Genomic DNA, 18,933 nt, shown 5'->3' with positions numbered 1-18,933 from the left:
TCACTGTGTGTTATGGAGCAAGAGCTTTTTATTTCTCACAGGGTTTAACTGATAAAACCCCACGCATGTTTTATTGCAAGAACTCAATGGTTTCTGGCTGCACTTATGAAATGTGATTTAAAAGCAAGACAGTGCTGTAAGTGTGTCTGTAACTTGAAGTCCCAAAGCAGTATTTAATCTCCCACTTTCTTTAGCCTCTCCATGCTGCTAAAAATGGAACAGCTAAGCATATTAACATAAGATTCTGATAAGGAAAAAGTAATTAACATGCAGTTCAGACAGATGAATGTCTTACTCTATTATAAGCAAAAATTCAAATCCACAACACACTTCGGTTATGTTTTATAACAGCCTCTTTCAAATGAGCTTAAAAGAAACACAATGGGTGGCCTGGTGCTGCCTTCTTGCCTCCTTTCACATCCTCTCTACCATATCAGTGCTTTGGGATTCCTTTTTTCTTCTTCGGTGACTGAGCACTTCATATTCCCAAGCCAATTCTGTTATTTCAAAGATTAAGGGTACCTAATTAGGTAGTCAGGCTTTGGCCAAAGACCGAATGGGACTCAAGGTGTATGTGGGCTACATGTAGCAGCTAAGTGCATCGAAGTTTCATTTAATTCTACAGATGCTTCTGAGGCAGGACAGCCATACAACAATACATCTGCTGATGAAAATAGGACTAAAATGCTGTCAGCTTATTCACAGAGGGTCACCACTGTGAGCAGCTCCACATGTTTTGGTTACTACTTTTTTTTTTTACACCGGATGCACTTCCAAAGGGATTTGTGTCTCATCCCAGAATCAAACTGGGGCTCTTTCACTTGTTGAGCAAATGTGTAAACCACTACACTACAGAGCCATGAAAATAACACTTGACTAATAAACTATTTACTCCAGAGTAATGTTTGCTTTTTATCCTTTTGGTTGCTTCCTTAGGTGGTCTCCACAGTGGATTATCTACCTCTATCCCTAACATCCTCCTCTGTCACACCAACCCACTGCATGTCCTCCTTCACTACACCCATGAGACTTCTATCTGGTCTTCCATATTCAACATCCTTTCACTGTAATTTCTCAAAACACGACCAAACCATCTCAGCCTTGCCTCTCTCAACCTGAGCTGTCACTGTGTTCACTTCTAATCCTGTCCCTCTTTGTTTTCTTTGAACTAGAGTTAGCTATTTTAGATTTATATATCTTAAAAAATAAAAGTAGATACTGGTGATCTGTTTTTAAAGATTTATGTCTTTATTCCTGATAACTGGACTTACAAACAGGGGCAGAGGCTGCATCAGTTGGTTTATTGGTTTATTTTATAGTAATGCAACTTTTGCTTCAGAACACTGTCTTGATCAGTAAAACTGCAGTTTGCATTGGAGCGGTTCGCAGCCGAGTGTGAAGCAGCGGGGATGAGAATCAGCACCTCCAAGTCTGCCATGGTCCTCAGCCGGAAAAGGTTGGAGTGCCCGCTCAGGGTCAGGGACGACTTTCTGCCCTAAGTGGAGGAGTTTATGTATCTCAGGGTCTTGTTAATGAGTGAGGGGAGAGGGGAGATGGACAGATGGATTGGTATTGTGACTGCAGTGATGCGGAAGCAGCACCGGTTTGCAGTGGTGAAGACAGATGAGCATAAAAGTGAAACTCTCGAATTAACAGACCCTTTACAGGTTCATCTACATCCCTAACCTCACCTGTGGTCATGATATTTGGGTATTGACCGAAAGGACTAGATTGAAGATACAAGTAGTGGAAATGAGCTTCCTCTGAAGGGTGGCTGGCCTCTCCCTTAGGGGAGACCTAACAGATACACAGACTAGGCACACAGATGATAGGAGGAGAGGAAAAACCTGAGAATAACTAACAAAGAAAACTATGAATACTAAATCCATCCATCCATCTTCATCCGCTTTGTCCGGGGCCGGGTCGCGGGGGCAGCAGCCTAAGCAAAGAGGCCCAGACCTCCCTCTCCCCAGCCACCTCCTCCAGCTTGTCCGGGGGAATACCAAGGCGTTCCCAGGCCAGCCGAGAGATATAATCTCTCCAGCGTGTCCTGGGTCTGCCCCGGGGCCTCCTCCCGGTGGGACATGCCTGGAACACCTCACCCAGGAGGTGCCCAGGGGGCATCCTTGTCAGATGCCCGAACCACCTCAGCTGGCTCCTTTCGATGTGGAGCAGCAGCTGCTCTACTCTGAGCCCCTCCCGGATGGCCGAACTTCTCACCCTATCTCTAAGGGAGAGGCCAGCCACCCTTCGGAGGAAGCTCGTTTCCGCCGCTTGTATCCGCGATCTCGTTCTTTCGGTCACTACCCACAGCTCGTGGCCATAGGTGAGGGTAGGGACGTAGATCGACCGGTAAATTGAGAGCTTCGCTTTTACACTCAGCTCCCTCTTCACCACGACGGACCGGTGCAGCGTCCGCATTACTGCAGCTGCAGCCCCAATCCGTCTGTCGATCTCCGGCTCCCTTCTCCCATCACTCGCGAACAAGACCCCGAGATACTTGAACTCCTCCACTTGTGGCAGGAACTCATCCCCGACCCGGAGTGGGCACTCCACCCTTTTCCGGCTGAGAACCATGGCCTCAGATTTGGAGGTGCTGATCCTCATTCCCGCTGCTTCACACTCGGCTGCGAACCGTTCCAGTGCGAGCTGGAGGCCTTCACCCGATGAAGCCAACAGAACCACATCATCTGCAAAAATCAGAGATGAGATTCTGAGGCCACCAAAGCGAAAGCCCTCCGCCACTTGGCTGCGCCTAGAAATCCTGTCCATAAAAATTATGAACAGAACCGGAGACAAAGGGCAGCCCTGGCGAAGCCCATCACCCACCGGGAACGAGTCCGACTTATTGAATACTAAATCAGAATAAAAATCTTACCTGAGCAAAGGTAATATTCAAATTGAAGACTAGAACAAAGTCAAACAGAAAATGTCAAACAGAAACTGAGTCTCCAAAGTGAAAACACTGGATCGTTACAAACAGCAGTACTGTACTGTATGTACAAAAGAACTGGGAAGCCCACTTTCAATTTACTGGTAGCATCACATAAAAGTTGGGACACACTTTGGGCCATGTTTAGCACTGTGCAGCATTCCCTCTTCCATTAAGTCTGTAAACATCTGGGAATGTCTGAAAAGACCAGCTGTTGGGCCAACTATAACTGGTCGACCTAACTTCTTGGGACATGTTGCTGTTCATTGCATTCTGTTTTATTTACATTTTAAACAGAGTTTTGTTTATGATTTTTTAATTAGGGTTTGCATTTATAAGAGCGAGAAGAACATGTGGAAGATATATCATCTATACAAACCAGGTCATTCAAATCTACTGTTCAAAGCTCTGTGTGCATTCACATGTAGCTGTGATTTTCTCTCACACACAATGCCCCAGTAATCTTTGCAGCTGTGCAGGTGTTGGTTGTTTCATGCAGTTTATAGGTTTGGGCTCAGGCTGCAGGCAGTCAGCTCCATTATAACTGCAGCTTTACTAAACATATAGACACACTCCAAAAGAGGGACGACTCTAAAGGCTCTTTGTCCCAGACAGGCCATCAGATCAGATCAATTAGTTTGTTTCCATTTACACACACACACACACACACACACACACACACACACACACACACACACACACACACACACAGACTGAGACATCTAAACTCTAAAACAATAACTACAACTACAGACTGAGTGAAGCTGCATTATACAGAGGAAAAGATGCAACATGAAAGAAATAAAAGGTCGCCACTGTGGGCGAGATCAGATTACACAACCATGTATCTGTTCCATGATTATGATGTTCTTTCTCCTCAGTCTATGCTCGTGACTCGCAGCCCGCAGTCATCTAGGTCACAGTTGACTAACAGCACTTCCTTAATGGCAAATTCATGCAAGTGTGTGTTTTTAACAGGTTAATGGTTCCCTGTCATTCACAACTCACCTCTCCTGTGTCGCGTTACATGCTTCAGCTAATTAAAGGCTCACGTGGAACTCAAAGTTTTGTTTGTTCCCTCTGTGGGAGCACATCTGTGACCCTCAAAGCACGCACGTGTGCGTAATTTTCCACTGACAGAGCAAGTCATTTGTGTGATTCTGCCTGTTTTTATATCCTGGCAACCGGACCTCTTTCTTTACTCTTTTCCTCAAGCTCAACATCTGCCACCGTACTGAGGTGGGATTATGGCTCAATAATTTCCCCAACAGATTAGCACGACTGTACCACAGGATCAGTTCACTGCCAAAATGGCTGCCTGTCCTTGAGGTTCTGTCCTTTACCGAAGCTGCTTTGTGACTAAAAAGACGTGATAGTGTTAATTCAAATATCATGTGAATTCAAAGCTGGAAAAGATCAGAACTTAACTGCACTGTATTTTTATAAATAAACTCTAGCTATGTTTTGCTTTCTTGGGACATCAGAGGTATTTGCCCTCCAGATTTTCCCAAAGTAATGCGACTTTTTTAAAGGATGGTCTTTTTAACTTTACTGAAGCTTTTTGTTGATGTGCAGTGAAGAGACAGTAATGTTAAGAAGCAAAATTGTGCGTAGAAAAAAAGACAGCGCCTTTTCCAGGGAATTAATCTGATGTTTTATGCCCTTTGAATTTTTTAAATATTAAATATTAAAAGGGTATGAAATAATATTTTTGTTCACCTAGTAAATGACAAACTGTTAGAATGGAAACAAATGATTCTATGTATTACACTTAGCCAATTTCAAAGATCCACCTGCTGATGACTTTAAACACCTCAGTCTAGTGTCTCAGTATGAAAATGAAATGTGAGTTTGATACCTCTGAAAACGCCGAGCAGGCTGTCCCAGAAACATGTCAGATTCCCAGAGCAGGGTTGAATGTCCTACTTAGACTGCTGATAAAACCTGCCTGTGATGCAGGACGTCATCTTTAAGATAAGTATTATTTGACAAGGTGTTCTCGAAAAGCATCAAAGAGGATAAAAAACAAAACAACATATTGAACTGCTTATCGTCCCGAACAAGTAGAGCAGCAATGATTTGAATCCCCGTGTCCTAGCTGAGCGGGGCAATCGATGCTTGGCACTAAAATGCTCTCTGACTCCAACGGGACTGCAAAGGAGCTGTGAGTGGAGTCAGAGCTCGCTGGCTACTGTAAAGACTTTGAGCTCTTGATGGAGAGCTTTGAAAACACAAGAGGCAGGAAAATGATGCGCGTATGAGCAAAAAAATTGTTGCAAAAATAAGCCTGAACTTTCAAGTCTTTTGAGATTTCATTCCTGACTTGACCAATCATAACACTGATTTCGCGCTCTGTAACAAAACAGTTTTTCAGCAAATCTTTTGAGACAAAATTTCCCTTCTCCTCCTTAACTGTGTTTCTCTGGCGTCTCCTATTTTTATCTTCAAACTCCAACAACACCCCACCTCCCTTTTCAATGCTGACCCCTCTGCGCTATTCCCCACACACAAGCACTCTGAATTGACAGCAGGGATATATGCCCTGACTCAGACAACTGGGTCTGTCACTTCCAGACTGAGCTTTGTTTCTGAGAGCCTGGATTGGCACTTGGCGCCATAGCCCCAGGTTATTTAAACGTGTCCATAGCACGGTGACATTACAGATCTGGTGCAGACGCATGTGACAGCGCTTCACTAAGAGAAGGGGATGAACATGAATGGTGGAGAGGAAGAGGTAATGGTGAGAGAGTGAAAGAGGAAAAGAGATAGCTGGGGGAGGTAGGATGAGAGGGACGGCTGTTTTGACTGTATCAGCCCACGAGTAGCATGACTCATACACACCTTATTCAATGCCACATGTTGAATTCAGCCTCCCTGTAGCTCTCTCTCTCTAATTATTTTCCTTCTAGAAAGATTACTGCCAGCTCAAATGGCTGTGTGGGTAAAAGACTGTAATATATACTGTAATTAAAAATCACACCTTCTACAATATAGTACACAATAAGGTTAAATAATCAAAAGCAAACACTAAAGCGGGCTGAGCACTGAGTTTTGCGTTTTTAACTAATTCTCAGTCATCTGGCCCAAAAATTGAAATAAATAAATAAATACTAGTGCCAAAGTCCAGGGGACCAAATGATTCCCAAAGACTCTTCTACACCATTTCCTAATTTTTGAAGAGTTTTTCACATATCTGTGATTATACACGCGCTTTCAAACTAAATGGCTGCCAATAATTGGACGTGCTGGTCATGCCTCATTACTATAATAATGTATTGAGCGCCTTAAAAAATGAGAGTTTTAGTACAGTTTTCACATAACGTGGAGACTTTTGGAAACTAGAATGTTGCTCTTTAAAGTACACATTCATTCATTAGATGGGGGCTTATTGATCACGGTCACTAAATGGATTCTATACCACTAAACTAATTAAAATGAAACTTTGGGGCCGATGCCAAATAGTTGCCGTAAAGCGACTAAACTGGGAACTGTGACAGTTTTGTGCTTTATGGGCTTAAAATGCAGACAAATGCACGATGTGGAGTGCACTAAATTATTAACTGTAACTGAAAATCACTTATAGTAGCAGGCCTGGGAGTGATACTGTGAACATTTGAAAATGAATACCTGTTTAGTTGGTTTAGTTAGAGATCTGGAAGTCATTGCAGTTTGTTTTGACTGTGTCTGTAGGCTTGTTTTTGCTGGTATTTGGACTTATTGATTTACATTTCTGTTAGATAAATGAAAGTAGTGAGGGAAAATTAAGTCGTCTCAATCAATACAATACTTTCCTTTATTGCAGGTACTGCAAACGCAGTGCATGAATGGCACTAAAAAAAAAATTACACTGTGCCTACTAAAATGAAGCACTCAAGTTTGTAACAGTAAGACTAAACTTTATCAGTGGTTAAACTAAGGTTGTCCAAAATACAGCCCATGGACCAAAACCACCCTGCCAAAAGATTTAATCCAGTCCTCAAAGGGCTTTGCAAAGATGGAGGTCTGAGTCATTGTCAGCTTTACAATCTTTTGTTGAAAAAGACAATTAGAAGCTTTTGACCAACATCCCGGTGACAGTTAACCGGAGTAGCTGTCATGATGCATTCCACTCATTTTGGACCTTAGAGTTCTTTGCAATGGCAGCACACTGGCTGAATGTGGACATTTTGTGAAATTTCACTTATTTTTCTTAAAACATAGTAGTTTATTAATTAAGTTCAAGTTGCTCTTTGTTCTATGCAAAGGTTGTGCTAGTTGTGAGATCAAATTTGGTTGCATGGGGCGAATGGACTAAAAAGTCAATTTATGCAATCAGTAAAGAGTATCTGCTAACATTTACACAATAATTATTTCCCAAGCGTGACATTACCTCGCCTGTTTAGTACTTGGAGAAAGACACATATATAAAACTGACAATTTGCTTGATACAACAACATCTGTTTGTCCAGTCCTATATCCATATTCTTCCACGGTTGCACTTCAGCTTCAACTGATTTGTACTTTTTCCAGTAGTTGTATATGTAGTTACTTTGTATCTAAACCAAATATTTAAAAAAATAATTAACAAGCCTCTAAAAAATATTTATATATATATAATGCAGCATCATAGATTAAACGTGGAAGCTAACATTATTCGCCTTTTATGGCAAGGAAACATTAATACTTATTAATTATTACATTAATTGTTATTATTAATAATGTAATAATTAACCCTTCATCAACGTATCTTTGAATCGTGCAGATATATCTAAGTGAAACTGTTCTATTCCCAGCCTTACTGCTGTTATCCATTTTTACATTTTGCATTTTCCTAAAAGAAATTACCTCTCTTTTCCCACCACCTGAGCCCCATCAGCAGCACCGTGTGAGAAATCAACAGGTTGCAGGTGCTATGAAACGCAAAGGTCCACAACACATCACAGACATGGTGGAGAGACAATTATACAGATTTTAACACAAGCTTACATAACGCTAATATTTGAAGAGCTTCTGGCCATTTCCTCTCCCTTACTGAAAGCTGGCTAATCATGTCAGAGACTTCCCAGCTCACCTCTGGTCTTACTCCATCTGTCTCTGGCCCAGACAGGATGCTATGAATCAAAAGGGTGACATGACTGTTAGGGCAGGCTGCATCAAGTCCATTAAGCTGCCCAACTGCATGCCAGGGTGGTTATAATCAGTCTGTTCAAATGTTAATGATTGTCAGTTTGAATGAAGCCTGGTGTGCTCACTGGCTTTCTTATCCATACTGCTACTGAGATTCTGTTAGAGGACATGACACATGCACATCAGCAGGACACTGGATCAAGACAATTTCCCCTTCAAACCACAGCTTTCCCACAAGCTGTCCCCCTTCTGCCTGTATGGAACAGACCCTCGGCTCTTTATAGAACACCATGTGAGAATGGCGTCAAGGTCATTTGAGGGTAACTAAGCAGAAATAACACGCCGTTTAACTAAAAGTCAGCAGAAAATCCACCACACATCTCTTCCTTTTATTCTGCCTCGTGCACACGCGTCGTTCGGACCAGCAGTTTTTAATGAGCGCTGTGTTGGACAGGAGGAAAATATCTAATCAATAATCTGCTGCACTCTCACAGCACCGTGTCCACGGCATTTCCAGAACGCAATCCTTCATGTATTCTTGTGCGTTAGTCCCAGGAGCTACGACCCCTCTGCGCATTTCAATGCTCTCCGGAATCAGTGCACGTGTTTGCAACTCAGAACAACATCAACAACATCCCCCGATTACAGCATCATCCTGTAGGGCAGGAAACACACCTTAACATCATACAAAATGTTTTACTGAGGTCTCTTAACCATTAAAATGTTTAGGTAGAATAACGAAACAAAAAGAATATTATAAACCTTCCGGAGTGCTCTCAATCTTTGAGTTTGAGAGAATCTCGAAGCATGGGACTACAGTTGTCCGAGGTTGTGTGCACCCTGCTCAGTGCCAGCCCACAGTGTCAAAGCAATGCAGCACACAGTAAAAAACCACTTTACCTGGTAGCACAGTATACTCTCGGGGTCGTTGACTTGCGCGCTCATGGTCTCCTGGTTATCCTGCTTTACCTTCACGGAGTGTAAAGTAAGACTTTCACTGAGCCGCTTTGCGCTGTTTTCGGACGTTTTGAGTGAACAGTCACGAATGGGCTACATCAGCTCCCTTTGTTTCTGCAGCCATATTAAGTGTTTACATCTATCTCAAAGGACTAAAGCGAAGAAAACTGTTATTTTGCTCCTGTGTTGAGATGATTTCCCAGTCGCGCTTCGAGCTCCCCTCCCTCCTGCTGTAGCTGTGTGAAAGCAGGATGCAGAGAGCATCACTGCAGCCTCATCCAATCAGAGCGCAGAGGTAAGCAACGAGCTGCGACGCATTGCTGCTACCAACACGTTGAAGCCAAGACTATTATGAGCCTACAGAGCTTCTTTACAGTGTTCTTTCCAGCAGTTTCCGGTTGTGCGACTACTGTGTACAGCAAAAGGTTCAATTCCGTCTAAAACGACTGCATAATCTTAATATGACAAATAACTCAACCTACACAATAATTTATACTAACATTATTCATCTTGTTTAAAGTTCATTGGTGCTTCTCCTGTTTATTGTGCGTATGTTAGCTTTCTGTCTGTGAAAAACGTTTAATTAATAAACTTTATTTACTTATAGCGCAGATCCCACCAAACTAAATGTGAAGCTGGTATGTTTTAATGGGACAACGACGCACATCTTACTAATGCTAGTAAGTGGTCTGAAATACTGAAATCCACAAAAAAACAAAACAAAAAACATGCAGGTTAAAAGTCTGGCATATCACGTGAAGGCTGCTGTATCATGCATAAATGTACGTACCATTTACAAAATATAACATGCATATATGCAAAAAAAGTCGTTCACTCATGTGTTCCTCTTTTTCAATTACAAAGCTGTTAAAAACGGTTAACTGCATTTCATCCTGTCTAGAAATCATATTTGGGTAAAGCTTCATCTTTACCAGTTGAATTAATTTTAAGAGACTGATCTTTGTAGGAAAAGGCGTAACAATTTCCAACCTAACAATGAAATTCATGCAGTAGAATAAATGTTTTCATGTAGTCCAGTAGCAAACCACTCTACCTGGACTAAACTTTGTGACTGCGGGTTTCGGGTTACAAAATACGCAGATTGGTAACATAATATTAAGCTGTAACAGACGCTAGTGTTGCCTTCTTGGCGCACCGGCTTGAACGAACACAGACCTTCAGAATCTGATTGATCCAGAATATACCAGAAGTCTTCGGATGCCATCGTGTGTTAAGCTGATGCATTACGCAAAGAAAGATCCATGCGTAGTAAATGACATAATTTACCATTGAAGGCAGTTATTTACGATGTAGCACAGATGGGTTCCTTTACCTACGCAACATGTTAATCTTTATTGATAGATAAGGAGATACGATTTAATTAACCAGGCAATAAAAGCAACAGTTTTTGTTTGTTTGTTTTTTCCATCATTGACCTCGGCATGAACTCTTGCCTACCAGTCACGTTGCAGAGCACTGTATTGAATTTTGGCAAGCTGACCCTCTTTAACCACTTTGTCCATTCACACTGAATTCAAAGTGCAACTGCAACGGGATATTTCCACACACATATCATGTATGAGTGCCTTAATTGTCCGTGTGCATGTCGCATAAGCCACGCTGTTTGCAACTGATAGTGTCCGATAGTGATCCAGTTTCTTCAAAGCATGCCTCAAGGTGGTGGATTTTTCATCCACCGGCGTGGCGTCCTGTTTCTCCTGGACACTGTTGTTGGGGGCAACTATAAACTGTCTGTGGGAGCATGCACGGTTGTTATGGGAACAGTGTGCGGCAGCATGAAGGAAGCCGGACTGAGCAAGTCTATGGACGCATACAGATACAGCCCATGCATAGAGCCGCCAGTTCAGTGGGGAAGTGACAACAGAGGTTTGTATATTCATGTCCACTGTAAAATAGCACCTGGTTTTATTTGAGATTCATTTATTCGTTATGCCTTTTTAATCGCTAATTTAAATCATGGAGAGTTGGCTTACCAATCCACGGCTGGTCATGGTGTATTCGTTTTATGTTCCTACTCGTGTGCGCGCACCTGCGCCCTTCTTGCGCGTAGCTCTGCCAGTCATCACAGCCTAAATCAGTTCAGATTAAGATGCCTGATTAACCCAATTTACATCCTTCTTCAGCTGCTGCATAGACAAATTTAGGTACCACATGCCATACTATTTATAGTAAAGCCTCCTCTATTTTTCAGCTGCAGGGGAAACAGTAGCCAGTAGCCTAAACAGCATGTTTAGGTCTACAGTGAAAAGGTATATTTGGATATTGGAATAATGTCCCTATAAATTTGGATCTACTTATATTAGCTTGCTATTTATAGATCTGTATAATTTCAAATCCTATAATATGATGTAAAAATAGTGCAACTGGGTGCATTTTTGCTTTCTCTTTCACATTGTGCATTGGTCAGTTGAAAAGAGACCTACAGACCTCAGCGACAAATGCCAGGTAAGTCATTGTACATCTGCTGGTAAAAACATAATTAGTACTTCATATTTAAATCTGGAGTTTGTTCCAGTGTTACAATCCACAGTTGCTCCAGTGGGGGGAAGGATACGATCCAGTGTACCTAGCCTGCCAGTGATCAATCCAGACAGGCTGAAAACAGCTAAAATGCTGGTGGACAAAGCTGTGAAGGTGATCATATGTAAAAATAGATTTTTATTGTAATGCCACAGTTGATTGTGTCATATTTTTTTTCTTCATTTCTCTTCCTGTCATTCTCAGTTAAGGAAAGTGTTTTCAGTGCAGGGACCCTATCCAGTGATCCGTGCTGCATTATGGGCCAGAGGGTGGGTTGAACGTCGTTTGCCACATCCCGTCCAAAGATCACCTACTTACCCCTGCGTTGAGGAGGGGGATGGTAATGATGGGCTGATCTGCAGTTATTTTACTGGTAAGGCCAAAAAGAGAAAGGATTGCCCCCCTCTAAGTGTGGGAATAATTAACAGAGAGTAATTGTAACACAAGTTAGATGGATTTCCCTTTAGCTGGTAAACAAGAAATCGTATGCTGCATTACAGATGCTAGCCTCTAACACAGACCCCTTTATAAACACCTGTAACCATGCATGTATACACACACCTCTTATCTTGTGACAGAGAGAGCGGAGGAAGGCGAGAAAGGGGAGAACCTTGATGACATGTATGATCTCATGGTAAGATAAGCTTTAGGTGTACCCACTAACTTAACACAGATATCTTGCCCAGTGTAAAGCCAAAGGGACTTTCACTTGTGTCTTTGTTGTGACTCTTGTAGTCTCGCCTTGTTCGAAATGAAACAACGTATTTCTACTGGACGACACGACGGGACAACATAGACTGTCGCTCCTTGCGGCAAGACCAGATGACCAATCACTATGCGAATGCTGGAACATTTACCACAAAGGTAAAACGTTTCTAATGATTAGCTGGCGCATACATTTTATTTAGCTCTTTTCCTGCAGTGTAATTGTTTTGTTTTCAGGTGGGACTTTGTGTGAATCTGCGTAACCTTCAGTGGTTTGACACAGCGGATCCAGACACTTTCTTCCCAAGATGCTACAGGCTTGGAGCAGAGGATGAAAAGCATGCATTCATAGGTCTGCTGTAAATTACATATAACAGAAAAAAAGATGTTCTACAAGACTAAATGAGGTGTAATTTAGGTGCAAAGAATTTTTAAGTTTACTTATGTCCAATAGCTTCTCTGACTGTTTTTCTCTTTTTTATGAACATAAAGAGGATTTCAGGAGAACAGCATGTACTAGTCTGCTGCAGTATGTGGTTGAGACAAGTATTTGGAGAAGAGATGAACCAGAGGGGGACAAACAAAAATCCAAGAACAGTCTCGCTGAAGGTTTAGAAATAATTTCTCACACATAGGAATAAAAATGCTTTTGATGCAAAGTTTGGACAAGAGGTAGTATAACAGTGCAATATTCTCTCTCTCTCTCTCTGCAGAGTTGGATAATGAGGAGCATCGATCTGTTGGTCCAGAAATTATTAACACAGCCTTACACGTGTGTCAAGAGTTTCTCAGTGTTCTAAAGCACAGCGACATTGATGTAACAGCAGAAATACCGCCCTCGGTGGAGGAAGCGCAATGGGCAGAGTTTCTTAAACACTACTACATGGTTGTGCAGTGAGTTGAGAGATTTTCTGGGAGCTTCCAGGGTTTTTCTACAAATTGTCATCGGGTTACACTCGTTTTATTTTCATTACTGGCAGTGGAAGTCTGCTTATAAAAATCAATTTAGGTTGCTAACAACTTTAAAAGGTATCTGAAATAGCAAAATTGGAGTTCTCATTAGTCAGGAGAAGATCCCATAAGGGACGTGTGTGTGTTTCTTATCTTGGGTCTTCTACCAGAGACCTAGGAATTTGAGGGTTCTGCGCAATGTCTTAGCTCACTGCACTCCTCTGGACCTCAGGTGTTGTGTCTCATATCTGCTGGAGACCATCTTCCAGTTTACAGCTTACATACAGTTTACAGATCCCAGTTCTCCCATTACCACTGGGACCACTTTGGACTTTAGCTAGAGCGGATGTGCTCTAGTTGTACTTTTCTATTATCTTGTGCTCTTTCTTCCTGATGTTACTGACCACTGAGATTGTCGCATCTATCACAACTATGGTCTTCTGCTCTTTGTAAACCACCACCAAGTCTGATTGATTGGCCCGCAGCTGCTTGTCTGTCTAGAACTTGAAGTCCCACAAGACCTTAGCCATGATGTTTCCAACCACGTTTGGTGGTGTCTCTCATTAGGACTTGGGAACTTCTGTATGCTCTTGTACACTATTCCCTCCACTTAGTTGTGCCTCCCAGTGTACGGTGTCCTGGCTTGCCTCTTACATCCTGCTACTATGTGCTGGACTGTCTCTGGGGCATCAGTCTGGGTCCTGTCGCCTGCGGTAGACTCCTGCATACATCCATCTGGTGCTTCCTGTGCCGCCATGATCAGAGCCTTTGTGCTGTCCTTTTCTAGCTGCTGGAAGGATTTATTCATGTCAGGTGCCACTTGTAGCTGTCAGTGGTACATCCCATGCAATGGCTTAGTCAAGTCAATAAGTAAAGGTTGGGGTTAAATATAGAATTACATGCTATACATGTTCAAAATACAGAGGGCTTCAGAAAACTACCACTACTATGAAGCTGTATTTGCAATTCTAACAATAACATGTTTATATGCAGTAAAGGCAAACTGATCAGGGGCAGCAGTGTATTTGTGGAGCGTTGCCAGGATATGTTAACCAGACTTCAGGCTGTTTGCCCACAGCTGGACACAGATGGATTAAACAACATCTGGATCATCAAACCAGGTGCCAAATCAAGAGGAAGAGGTTAGGCTTTTTTCTGATAATTTACCTTCGTAATAGTTAATATGATACTTACATAGCAAGCTTGCTTTTTTTTTTTTTTTACAGGTAAACAGCTGTGAAAAATATTGAAGAAAGCAAGCCTGGTTTTGTTTTCAGACATTCAACTGATGAATGGACATAATTAATATATATATATTTTTTAGATTTTCCTTTTTATTTGGGAAGTTATATTACAGCAAAATAGAAAAAAACCCACAGCACATACATAAAAATTATGTAAAAATTATACGTGCATAATAATATAGTCTGCCAAGACTACAGTAGCACAACATAAATTCTAGCATCAAGTCTTCTGTGCAAACTTTCTCATAAAAACATTTGAAAAAAACCCTATTTTTTATTAAAATCCCTGTTTTTTCGGTTTTGTTTTACTAATTTTAATACATAGAGAAGAAAGATGTCATACTCTTTTTTTCCTCCTTTCACTGTTTTTATTTCAAGACTCACATAAGTTTTTAAACACCACTGTTTTCATCTCAACAAAGATATGATTTGTAGTCAAGTCTGGCCTAAGTGGAATTATATATGCAGGTATAGCTACTTTGCCTTCACTCTCATTTATCTTTAGTAGATGGCTGTTCATTTTGGAGGGCTCTTCTTATTTTTATTGCACTTTGCAAGTCATTTTTTATTATTTTCTGACAAATTTCAGAGGACAACTTTGTCCAGGGATCATTTTTGTTTGTTGAGCTGTCAAATAGTTTTCTGTCTGCGATCATGCTCGAATTGTTGGTCTTGGTCGCATTTCCTTCCATCTGGCTGCACACAAGAGGCCTTTATTGCACTGCACAGCAGTGGTAAAGCCAACCCTTCTTTTTTATCTTTGAAGTACTTTGTATTTCATTATTGACTTTATGTGTGTTGTTAAGAAATCAACATGACCCATTCTTTGAATGTATGCTGGGAAATTTGACATGGTATTGACTGAAAGCTGGCATAGTGAAATTACTTTAAAAAGACTGGAAAGATATGAGATTCCATCATCAAATATCAGATTTGATTCACGAGGTCATCTTAAACACTGCTGAATCAAATAGGTTGTCAAAATTGCAGTTCTGATTTTGTGTTTTAATCAACTCTGCTTTCACCTCTTTTTTCACTCCCACACCCTCATCATCATTAGGCATTATGTGTATGAATCACCTGGATGAGATTTTGGCACTTGTGGACACTGACAGAGCACTGACAAAGGAGAGTAAGTGGGTGGTTCAAAAATACTTGGAACGACCCCTGCTGGTCCACTGCACAAAGTTTGACCTCCGTCAGTGGTTCCTTGTAACTGACTGGAACCCTCTGACTATCTGGTTCTACAAAGAGTGCTACCTGCGGTTTTCCACTCAGCCTTACTCGACAAAAACTCTGGACAGGTCAGTAAGAGTTTTCAAGCAAAAGACAAAAAATGAAGGTTACAGTTAAGTTTTACGGTGTCTTTTATCTAGAGTACTTTGTGGATGTTCCCATTTTCTACCATTTTCCTCAGCTCAGTCCACCTGTGCAACAACTCCATCCAGAAGCACTTCCAGCCATCTCGTAACCGCCATCCAGGACTGCCGGAGGATAATATGTGGTCCTGCTCACAGTTTCGCTCTTTTCTGCAGCGAGAGGGCCGTGAGACAGAGTGGGAGTCGGTGGTGATACCAGGCATGCAGCAAGCAGTTGTCCATGCTCTACAGACAGCCCAGGATTTGGTGGAGCCCCACAAGGCAAGCTTTGAGCTTTATGGAGCTGATTTTATGTTGGGCAGAGATCTGAGGCCTTGGCTTCTAGAGATCAATGCCAGCCCTACTATGGCCTGCTCCAGCACTGTGACTGCGCGGCTCTGTCCTGCTGTGCAAGTCGACACGCTGAGGGTTGTGCTAGATTGGAGGACTGATCCCAGCGCTTACACAGGAGGCTTCAAGCTTATTTACAAACAGGTTGGACTGGCTTCAAAGCCAATTGCTGTTTATTTCCAGGGTATTTCTACTTAACGATGAATGCCATGGAAAATTTTGTGATTTGTTTTTACTTTATCACATTTTCAGGCTGCAGTTGAAGTTCCTCAGTATTTGGGAGTGAACCTACTAGTGGAAGGAGCGACCATAAAGAGATCCAGACATTACAGACAATCTTTTATCTCTAACTCACCTCTCCCTCATCAGGTCCATCCAGAGCAGTTATCTCAAGCTGTGGCTGAGCCAAGACACAAACAACTCAGTCAGAAGCCACATGCAGTTGCTGATTTTCCCCTTTTAGGCAAGGAGAGCCAAGTGAAAAAGAGCCAGATGACATCTACATGTCCAAAGAGGGAGCACGATAGAAAAGCAGAACGTCAAAACACCTGCCCTGTTCGCAAATCCTGCCGCAGCGTGGCATGTGAACAGCCTGCAAGTGTACACACTGAACCTCAGAAGAAAGCACAGCGTTTGGGATCACGTCGCCGTGTCAGTGGGGCAACCCTGGTGCCAAGGAGTCTATCCTTTTCCTTAGACCCGGCATGTTGTACATCAGAGGGTAAACATCAGTCCATCCGTCATCATGCATCACACACGTCCAAATCCTTCCTTTCCCAGCGAAGCTCTGAGCCACAACATAAGATTTCCTCCAGGGTCTTTCCGTCACTCCATGGTCCCCTTCCAACCCTGGAGATCTTTCAATTGCAACCAAATATTGTGACTGGAACTAACGTTTGTCATAATTCTGCCTTTTTATCTCACCCGACTACCCACAAGCATCCGTTATGCCTAAACTCTCAAAGGCAAGTCAAAGCTAGACACAAAGGGGAGCTCACAGAAGAACATAAGTACAAGAGATGTTGAGTTGATGGAGATGGAGCACAGCCAGAAATGCTGAACATAATTTACATTTTAATGGGCTGAAGCCAAATTAGCAGAATATCTGTTAGTTTATCTATATGGATGTCTGTACAAAAGTTTGGCCTTTTTATAGGATGTGGGTATTTCAATTCCCCACCAGGTGGCAATAAAGTTTCAATGATTAAAAAAAAAAAAGGTTTAAGGTTTGGTGATGACAGGAAATAACCAGAGAAAATCATTCTGGGTCCACAGACACGCTGATACATTTAGCAACACCTATTTAATGTGTTTCAGTGCTTTTTTATAAAAAAAATAAAATTAAAATGTAAAAACAACTTGGAAAGTTATTTTTTAAGTGATATGGGTCTTTATGCCCCAAGAAGAAGAATCTTTACTCTACTGATTACAATTATTTTCTCAAAACATTCAGACAGCAACACACTTGACTGCCACAGGTTTAATCAAATTCATGTAAACTATCGTTAACTAGATTTTGTTGAGCTGTGTGTTAAATAACACATGTGGATAAAATAATAACGTTTTTTTCATATGCTTTGTCATAATTTTTTAACTACAGACAGGAAACAACGAGAGAGGGACAGTCGAATATGACTTGAGAAAACATGGTATTCATCTTATCCACTAATTTGCTATACTGCTGGAAGCAGCCATCATAAGATGGGTACACTGTGGTCTTAAAGGGATTGACATAGTCAGCAACAATACTCGACTGGTACCAGCAGCCATCAGTGCTCCTACGTGCAAATATTCATGTATGCGGCAGCAGCTCTGTTCATTAGACATATAGACATGGTAAAAACGACCTGCTGAAGTTCAAAGCGTGCATCAGATTTAAGGATGATTTAAAGTGACTTTGAAGGTGGCATGATAGCTGGTGACTGACAGGCTGATCTGAGTATTTCGAAAACTGCTGATCTGCTGGGATTTTCCCACATAAAAGTCTCTAGGGTTTACAGAGAAAAAGAGAGAATTTCTAGAGAGCAGCAGCTCTCTGGATGAAAATGTCTTCTTAATTGCAGAGAAGAATGGCCAGACTGCTTTGAGCTGATCGGAAGGCAACAGTAATTCAAATAAGCACTTGTTACAACCAAGCTATGCTAAAGAGCATCTGGTTAGCCTGGCGGCTAATCCTATCTTTTTTTCTTTTTTCTTTTTTTTTTAACTTTATTTATCACATTTTAGACATACAGTCAAGTAAAACAGGGATCACATAAAAGATGACATTGTGGTAGTAGCGGCTAATGCTATCTACCGCCTGACTACCGAGGACCAGTGACGTCATCAGCGAGAGACCGGTGACCAGCATCGCGGAGCATGACGTCCGAGCGGCATTGAGGAGAGTGAACACAAGGAAAGCGTCGGGGTCAGACGGCATCACCGGCCGTCTGCTGCGCTGCTGTGCTGACCAGCTAGCAGGCGTGTTCACTTCCATCTTCAACGAGTCCCTGACGAAGTCTGTGGTCCCCACATGCTTCAAAAGATCCACCATCAGCCCTGTGCCCAAGTACAGCAAACCCTCATCCCTGAACGATTACCGGCCAGTTGCACTGACCTCGGTGGTAATGAAGGTGTTTGAGAGGCTGCTGAAGAACATCATCTCCTCCTCCATCCCAGACACCACAGATCCGCTGCAGTTCGCCTACAGATCCACAGAGGATGCCATCGCCCACGTCCTACACACCACTCTCAGCCATGTGGACAAGAAACAGGGTAACTATGTGCGAATGCTGTTTGTTGATTACAG

The 18,933-nt window shown here is 42.1% G+C and overlaps 2 protein-coding genes across 5 annotated transcripts in view; one reads left to right on the top strand and one right to left on the bottom strand.

Annotated features, from left to right (window-relative positions):
- slc4a8 (solute carrier family 4 member 8) overlaps positions 1–11,048 on the bottom strand; it is a 32,580-nt gene extending 21,532 nt beyond the window's left edge. For 2 of the 3 annotated variants that reach the window (XM_005739599.2, XM_005739601.2), the window contains exon 1: positions 8,939–9,261. In XM_005739599.2, the coding sequence (XP_005739656.1) occupies positions 8,939–8,983 (45 nt within the window). In that variant the 5' untranslated portion in view covers positions 8,984–9,261. Of the gene's footprint in view, positions 1–8,938; positions 9,262–10,989 lie in introns of those variants that run through there. The other variant, XM_005739600.2, reaches the window with a different exon arrangement.
- Positions 10,786–17,699, top strand: ttll3 (tubulin tyrosine ligase-like family, member 3). 2 transcript variants are annotated; one of them, XM_013912544.1, is made up of 13 exons: positions 10,786–10,882; positions 11,424–11,461; positions 11,532–11,650; positions 11,741–11,909; positions 12,115–12,170; positions 12,272–12,400; positions 12,479–12,593; positions 12,734–12,850; positions 12,955–13,135; positions 14,186–14,334; positions 15,497–15,740; positions 15,854–16,289; positions 16,398–17,699. In XM_013912544.1, exons 2-13 carry the CDS (start codon positions 11,455–11,457, stop codon positions 17,169–17,171), a joined length of 2,496 nt encoding a protein of 831 aa, XP_013767998.1. In that variant the 5' UTR covers positions 10,786–10,882; positions 11,424–11,454; the 3' UTR covers positions 17,172–17,699. The 2 variants fall into 2 exon arrangements, with proteins under 2 accessions (XP_013767998.1, XP_013767999.1); XM_013912545.1 differs by having other exon boundaries at positions 11,208–11,461; positions 11,547–11,650.
- The last annotated feature ends 1,234 nt before the right edge of the window (positions 17,700–18,933 follow it).

The sequence above is a fragment of the Pundamilia nyererei genome, unplaced genomic scaffold, assembly GCF_000239375.1.
Source record: "Pundamilia nyererei isolate P.nyererei 1_Seehausen unplaced genomic scaffold, PunNye1.0 scaffold00092, whole genome shotgun sequence".
NCBI classification, from domain to species: Eukaryota; Metazoa; Chordata; class Actinopteri; order Cichliformes; family Cichlidae; genus Pundamilia; species Pundamilia nyererei.
This window is presented reverse-complemented; position numbering and strand designations above follow the sequence as displayed.